The sequence below is a fragment of the Brassica oleracea genome, chromosome C2 (genome assembly GCF_000695525.1).
Source record: "Brassica oleracea var. oleracea cultivar TO1000 chromosome C2, BOL, whole genome shotgun sequence".
Lineage (NCBI taxonomy): Eukaryota > Viridiplantae > Streptophyta > Magnoliopsida > Brassicales > Brassicaceae > Brassica > Brassica oleracea.
Window position 1 is genome coordinate 29,003,914 of NC_027749.1, and position 8,434 is coordinate 29,012,347.

At 45.6% G+C, this 8,434-nt stretch overlaps 1 protein-coding gene across 1 annotated transcript; it reads right to left on the reverse strand.

Moving 5' to 3' along the window:
• Nucleotides 1–6,527: 6,527 nt before the first annotated feature.
• Nucleotides 6,528–7,414, reverse strand: LOC106323938. Its single transcript, XM_013761982.1, has 2 exons — nt 6,695–7,414; nt 6,528–6,617 (listed from the first exon to the last, which is right to left on the reverse strand). Exons 1-2 carry the CDS (start codon nt 7,412–7,414, stop codon nt 6,528–6,530), a joined length of 810 nt encoding a protein of 269 aa, XP_013617436.1.
• Nucleotides 7,415–8,434: the final 1,020 nt, after the last annotated feature.

An 8,434-nucleotide genomic window follows, 5' to 3' on the forward strand; every position in this document is an offset into this window, starting at 1 on the left:
AAACCCCCCCCCCCCCCAAACAACTTGTCCTAGTAAACATAGTTTTTTTTCTTCGCCTTCGTCTGGTCATCCACCTCGTAGACCCCCCGCCAAACACTGGCCACATCTCGAACCTTTTCTTTGTAACCAACTGTCTCGAGAGCAGTCCATGTACCAGTTTCGCTGAAAACGCACACCTCCTAACTGGCAGCCTGAACAGTGTCCCAAAGCATAACCCCAACAACCTCTCCATCTCTTCGGAGCCTTCCAACACATCCCTCACCAGAATTAAGTACTCCAGTGATGAGTAACAGTTATTCCTTTTACTAGGATACCGATCGGTTGAGAAGAGACGAGCCTATAGCCTCTAATTAACAGGCCCTTCCTCCACCGGAGCCGTCCCTGGAACGATTGAACGCATTAAACAGAGTAAATCGATCTGCTTTTAGTAACCAAATAAACCTCGAAAATAACCAAAATCATGACTCACCATCGTCTATGTCTTTGCCAGAGCGCTTACAGTAAGTCGTCATCACCTTTACTCTCCGTTGATTACCTCCGTCGTTTCTGCCCCGTTGCTCGTCGTTGGCAAAACCATCTGGGAAAAGTAAAATTAGGTTCACAGATTGGGGGAAGTTGAAACAAATATTACAGTTTTACCTTTTTACGGGCCCAATCTCAGATAATTAACCAAACCACACTACGCCTAACGAATCCACCAATCACCTTCTATTTTTTCGAAATTTAAAATCTCGAACCAGAGAAACCAGAAGAAAATGTTCTATGACAGATATGCCCACGCCTAGTTTGCCTTTATTGAGGACAAAGGCGACTTTAACCAACAAAAAGTGTTCTGGTAGCAACAACTGCTCTTTCATGTAATAAAAACACAACAACTGCCTATATCTGTTATAAACTCTTAATTGTCTCCCCCTTTTCCATTTTACCCCTAATCCTAGGACACCTAAGTTAGAGATGAGCGGAGGTAGATTTGGTGTGATCTTTTTAGTACAGTTCTAGGTTCCTACTCGGATGTAGGGTTGCAACTATTTGCTTCTCCAACCACTCAGTTGCTTCTTTCTAACTTTTCAACAACAGATTTAATATCTGTTTTAATTTAAAGTTTATAACAGGAATATATACTTATTGACTTTTTATTACATGTGGCTTAAGTCGTGCATGCCCCTAATAAAGTGTAACCAGGCCTGGGTAGTTCAGTAAAACATCAATTTGTTCTGGTTACACTTGTTTGCGGTTTCGAATTTCGAAATGAGACACACACGATTGGTGGATTTGAAAAGGGCGGTTGTGTTTGGTTAATTTCCTTTTGTTGGGCCCGTAAAAAGGTGAAACCGTAACATTTTTTTTTCCACGGTTATTTATTGAAATTTCGTTGTCGGCGGTGAGAGCAACGACGAACAACGGTAGGCGATGTCGACAAAAAGAAAGAGATCAGGAAAAGGCGTCGTTGAAGGTGAGTGAGAACCCAGCACCTGTGGCATTTGTTAAAGTTTTCTTGTCTTAGATCCGGTCTGTAATGTGTTCTTGGTCTTAGGTACGGCGCCGTTGGTTAATGAGAGGCTACCACTTCGGCTTTTTGCAACCGACCGATACCCAAGCAACAGGGACAACTGCTATTCATCGCTGGAGTTCCTACTTCTGGTGAGGGATGTGCTTGAAGGTTCAGCGGAGATGGAAAGGTTGTTGTGTTCATGCTTCGGGTCTCTGTTCAGGTTGCCAGTGCGCAGGTGCGCGTTCTCAGCGAAGTTTGTTCATGGAATGCTTTGTAGGCAGTTGCTAACGAAGAAACGGTTCGAGACGTGGCCTGTATTTGGTGGGGGTCCGACAAGGTTTTCGCTTGCCGAGTTTAGCCATGTTACTGGCTTGGCTTGTGGGGAGTTTGAGCAGGGATACGAGGTAGATGATAAACCGAAGCCGAAGAAAGCAGATTATGTTTTCTGGGACAAGTTGTTTGGGGGTAGGCGTAACTTGAGTTTAGAAGACCTTGCAGCCTTGGTCGCTGGTGACACAACTCTGTCGCAGAGGAAGAAGTTTAGAATATGCTTGATCATCATTGTTGACGGGGTGCTGATGCCAAAAACGCAGAAGCCGAAGCCGACGTTGAAGTATGTTAAACTGGTGGAGAAGCTAGACAAATTCTTCTCCTTTCCGTGGGGGCGTGAGTCGTTTTGGTGGACGATTAGCACGATGATACCGCCTAAGAAGGTGTTGGGAAAGTGCGATGACCCAGAAGGTGATTTTTACGCCCAGTTGAGGCAGGAGACAAAATTCCTATTGGGGTTCCCCCTAGCACTGCAGCTTTGGGCGTTTGAAGCCATCCCGGTTCTACTTGACAGGCTTGGAGGCAATGACAGCGTGACGCTTTTGAGTTATGTTGGGGACAAGCTTCCCACACATACGGGGCTGGTGCTTACTGATGTGCTTTTTGCGGAGAACAATCCTAAGGTTAGTTGTTTCTTTTCTTTGTTTGGGTTTTGTGTACAAGCTTATTTGTTGGGTTGAGGTTGTTTAGTTTTGGGAATGGATATTGCGTAATATATGTACATGGGGATATAGTTGATGGAGTTTTGAAGTGGGGATAAATATGGTTTTGGGTACACGTGTACACATATAATTAGCATGTACCGTTACAAAGAACTAACAAACGTTGCGGGTTTTTTTTGCAGTTGATAGTTCTCCCTATGGTGGAGGTTGACGAGGATAGAGATGATGGGTGGGGTGTTTTTGACTGCGAGATTTTGGACAGGAAAGTTGCGTACATGGTGGGCCTCTTGAAAGCAGGGCACAAGTTCCAGAAGGGGGAGTGAGGTGGCGGTGATGCCGCAGAACCGCTCTATGTCAATGACCCAGCTGCGACCGAAGTGAAAAGGAAAATTAGAAAACCAACTCATAAGGAAGAGGCGGGGGCTGTGATGAAGCAGAGAAGGCTTAGCATGTACTTTAGTCGGAAAGGCATTGAAGGAGGGGATAAGTACGAGGTTCTGTTGGGGGCTGTGGGGGAGATTAAAAAATAGCTGGACAGACTAAACAAGGTAGTAGAGAAGCAAGGCAGGCTGCTGAAGAAATATAAGGCTAAAAGCATAGGGAAGTTTTTCCAGCAATAAGGGATTGCGTAGGAGGAAGAAGAGGGTTGTTTATGTCGATACAGGGGCTCTTTTCGGGGGAAGCGATCAAGAGGGAACCCATAACAGCTTGGAGGAACTAGGTGACGAGCAAGGTGGTGGTAGCAGGTCTCCAGCTCTCAAAGAAGGAGATGAGGTCCCACTGTTGTATACGCAGAAGGGGGACGAAACTGAACAGGCCCATGTGGTACAATTTGGGAGTGGGGTACAATTTGGGAGTGGGAGTAACACATTCTATGTAACTGAGGAAGAGGTTGGCAATGCTTACCCGGTGTCTTATGTTGAGCAGGGAAGTAATGTTGGTTCTGATATAAGCGTCCCGGGGGAGTTTGTAGACTGCGGCACTGAAGTGGTAGGTTTCTTTTGATATCTTGCTATTTACTACATGAATATTATTTAATAGGTTTGCCAATTGTTTGGCAGGATTTTGGAGACCTAAATAGGCTGGTGGGTGTTATCACGCGGGAGGTGGCGGGTGAGGGGGCTGAGAAAGAGGGTAGGAAAGCCACTGGAGGTGGTGAGCATACGAAGGACATAGATGGATTGGTGAGTAAAACCCCCTGTACACATGGACTAAGTTGGGAAATTTGTACACGTGTGTAAGTTGATTGGGGTATTTTTTTGGTTTTGTGTGCGCGCAGAGCATAAAAGCTGATGTAGATGCAACCCAGGGGGGGAAGCTGATGGAAGGGCCCAACGATAAGGTAAAAATGATGGATAGATTGGTGATGTATGTATTTAATATATGTCGGGAGAAATGATGACATAAAGTGTGTGTTTGTATCTCGTTATGTAGGGTGGTGAAGCGTTAACCGGTGACGAGGCAATTGGGGGCGTTAGGGGGAAGCCAAAAACTGACAGTTCAGCGGTGGAAGAGGGCGATGTAAATGTCGAAATAAGGGTAGAGGTATGTACATGTGGATTTACTTTAGTTGAATTTGGCCATGTGGACTAAAGTAGATTTAGGGCGTCCATATGTACTTATGATTTTGTGTGTTTCCCCATTTTGGCCTGTAGCGACCGCCGGGGGCAGGTGTTAAAGAAGCTAAGGATGGCAGCATGAAGGGACCAATTTTCGACGGTTTAGTGGCCGACAAGGACGGCTTAAACTGTCACAATGCTGATGAGGTATGTACATGTGGATAAGTGTCCGCATAATCCAGTTGTACACGCATGTAGCAGTACACATGTTTAGTGAGGTTGACATATTTTGCAGGATGCCACCCCAGCGGGGCAGGCAGTGGTGGAGGCTGGAAGAGTTGGTGAGAGCTGTGGTGCAGAAGGCGAGGGTACTGACATTAATGGCAGTGGAGATGAGCAAGTGATGGAGTTAAGCGACTCATCACCGTGCCAGAGGAGCGAGAAGCACAAACCACTTGAGAGGGAAGCAGAGTTGGCGGCCTTGTTGTTGGCAAAGGAGCCATTCACCATGGAAAAGCTTGTTCCAACGACTGAAGATACATATTTTCGCTTCTTTGAGAATGTGTTGATTGGGAGCCCGAAAGTATAAGTCCATTTTTTTATGGTCTGATGTTGTTATAAGTATGTGATTTAGCCTGTTGTTAGGATGTGATTTAGGATGTGATTTAGACTGTTGTTATTGCAGGCTGCATCTAAATGCTGGCAAATTTGACTTGGACAACCAATTCTTCATAGAGCTTGCGACTTCCCAGGAATGGGTGTCCACTAAGGTATTGGATTTCTTTTTTTTTTCCAGTTAACTTCTTTTCTATACTTTGTTGGAAAGCTGATATTTGTACGTGTGTACACAGCATATGGAAGCTTTGGTTGAGTACGTAGCTAACAGACATGAGGACAGACTCAAAGAAAGGCGTTGCATATTTCTCCCGCCTTGGTTTGTAGCGCATTTGCAAGGGAAGACAAGGGCTTTCAATGCAGCTAAGGTCAACAGGGGGAGGGTTCTGGGCGATGGCCGGCTATTAGCATTTCTAACAAAGGAAGGTGGGAAGTGGGGAGTGGACGTTGAGACTTTGTATGCACCAATGATTTGGGATGGGAACCACTGGGTGGGACTATGCATAAGCCTCACAGATTGGCGTGTGCTGGTCCTAGACCCTAACCCAAGGCTGAAAGACATGGCAGTGGTGCGTGGTTTGTTGGAAGCTGTTTCTAAGATGGTTCCTTATTTGGTGGAGAAGGTGTGTCCAGTTCCAGAAGATGGACCGTATGGGTTGGAGCCTTTCACGGTTAAGAGAATGGGAGGTGCTTACAAGAACCGGCGTAGTGGAGATTGCGGGCCTGTGGCAGTTAAATTGATGGAGCTTCATGCTTTGGGGAACCCACATCCTAGGATGGATGGTTTGACTGACGACCTTGTGGACATAATGAGGAAGCACTGGGCTATGGACTTATACAAGGATTGGGTTGTCCCAGTCTATGTGGGAGAGGAGATGCAGTAAAACCCAGGGTTTAAGTAGGTTTGGTGTATTTTGGCCGTAAACATTAAGCGTAGGATTTGCTTTAATTTGGTTATGATGTGTTTGTTTTAAATGGACGAGCACAGGTTTGTAGAAACGATGGATTATTTTGGGATTGTATGATATGAAGGTTTTTCTTATTTGTTAAGTGCGATATCTTGGTGATATGTGTTTGTTGCAGGTTTAACGATGTAAGGAATGTGGATAATGAATATGTATAGATGTACACATGTACAGCAAAAGTAGAGAACTATAGGTGATACCAAATAGGAATGACTAATGTTGTTGTAGTACATGTGGATACGAATAGGAGTAGGTGTACACGTGTACTGAGATGAACGTGAAGGTTAGGATTGTTGTATGTGATGTCTGCGTGATATGTGTTTGTTGCCGGTTTAATGATGTAACCGGTGTACACTTGTACGGTATAGTGAACCGGTGTACATATGTACGGTATGGTAGAAAGCTAGCGGAGATAGAAATTGAATGAGTGATACATGTGGATACGATTGAAGTGGGTGTACACATGTACGATATAGTTGTTATGCATGTATATGTGTTTGGATGAACTCTGAAAGCAAATCACATGTTTTCAATGAATGTTTTTTGTTGGTGTACGAATAAGAATTGGTGTACACTTGTACGGGATAGTATATGAGAAGTTAAGAAGGTACACACGCTAAGAGGGCTTGTTTGTAGGGGAAGCTACCGGCTGTACACATGTACACACCAGCTTTGGGACGTACAGGTGGATATGCAGATAAGCAACCTAAAGAACAACAGATGTTCCGAAAACCCCGATAGACAATCCAAAAAGAGACATTACATAAGTCTGTGGGTGACACAGGAGGCATTACATGTTCGATAAAGTTATTACATGTGAAAATGCTCGAGAAAACAAAAAACAAAAGGATGGGTGAATTCGGTATCCATGAGAGAAGACTCGTGGATATAGTATTCACCACATTCAGATTGGGAGAACACAGTTGGTCCTGTTGTGACCAGTGCCTCCACAACGTCCGCATTTGTTAGGGAAAAGTTTTTTCTTCTTGGGTGCCTGCCATTAAAAGGGAGTAGAGTTTAGGGCCAGTTATAGGGTGTGTGTAACTTAAGGGATAAAATTATTTTCCTTACAGGTATCTCGCCTGTTGAGGCGACACGCTTGTCCTTTGAGCGGCCTGATGGATGACGAGTCTGAGGGGGGAGCATGGTCACAGAAGTAATTGTTTCCGGGATGGAGAAGTCTCCAATGGGAGCGTCGGGGTAGATAACCCCAGCGTATGTTTCAATCCATGTTTGTGTTTTGTAGCAATCACCAAAAAGCTGAACATAGGGGAGACCTATGGAATCAGCAGCTAGAAGAGCATGGCCGCATGGGATTTTGAGCTTCTGGAAGACCTGGCAGGTGCAGACTTTGTTTTCTAAGGAGACAGTGTTGGGATGGCCGAAAAGACCCCTATCTTGATAGCTCCAGGTGTTGATGTTAGCTATCTTGCTGCCTTTGGTGAGCCTGATATGTTTCTGCATAACCTTCTCAACCTCTGGTGTTACAAAACCACGACACTTGGCGGATTTGGTCCTTCTAGCAGAGAACCAGCGAGTCAACATGCGTTGGATGAACATGAATAACTCAATTATGGGTGAAGACCTGGATTTAGTTAGAGCGTTGTTGAGCTGCTCTGCGGTGTTGATGGTTAGAAGGTTGTAACGATCTCCTGGGAAGTAAGTCCTAGACCACTTTGAAGTCCCGATCCCTTCAAGGTAGTTGGCACATTCCCCATTGGCCTGCCTGATTTTTGTGAAGTTGAGATCGAAATCTTTACGCTTGTAAGAGAATGCAGCCTCACACACCATCTTTGCAAGACCTTTGTTTTTGTACCGTGAGATAACGTTACGCATTAAGTGGACTATGCAAGCTCCATGATGTGCCTTTGGGAAGACTGCAAGCTTGGCTTTGATGATAGAGGAGTGACAATCAGAGATGATGGTTAGTGAATTTGAGTCTACAATGATCCGTTCAAGTTTGGTGAGGAACCAGGTCCAGGCATGTTCTGTTTCGCCATCAACGCACTAATCGTGAGTAGTGCCCCCTTATATTTCCCGGAAAGGTGTGTCCCATCAATAATAAGAACCTTGCGTAGGCGCTGAAACCCCTGTATCGAAGCACCAAAGGCCAGGAAACCATAGAGGAAACGTGTGTTGCCTTCAATGTCGGGCTCGGTTTCGATTGCAGTAACCGTGCCGGGGTTGGTTGCTTTAAGCCTCTCAAAATAGGAGGCGATGTTGAGGAATGAATCCTCAGCATTTCCAACAGTGTTATCCACCGCTTGCTCTTTGGCCCTGTGGCATTTCATGTAGGAAGCGTCTATGCGAAGGTCTTCCAATATCATCTGCTGAAGCTGTAGTGATTTAGGTCCGTTGGTGGGTTCGGTGTAGCGAGAGCGATATACGTGGGCAAGGACTTTGGAAGTGGCCTTCTTCCTGTATAGGTTGCGTGTGTCGATGGGGCAGGTGTGATCAAGCTGGGCCTTCTTGATGGTGTAGTAACCACAGGTGGTTAGCTCCTTCGCCAGTATGCGCCAACCGCAGGCAGTATCATGGCAACTAAGCCCAAAGGAATGCCTAGTGGTTCGGGTTTGCCTGAAGTAGAACTGCTCCTTGATTGCGTAGATAGCAAGCCCAATTTGACAATCATGCTTAGTTGCGTACAGTTTCCCCACAAATGGTTCCTCGCTGCTATCCTTCCAATTCAAGTCAGGAACATCCTCAGCTCGTAGGAAAGATCGTCAAAGAGTGGTGGGACGTCGAATTCCTCATCACTGATCTCTGAGAGTGGCCTGGTCTCGCGCAGCGGCGGAGTCGAAGGAGGGACTT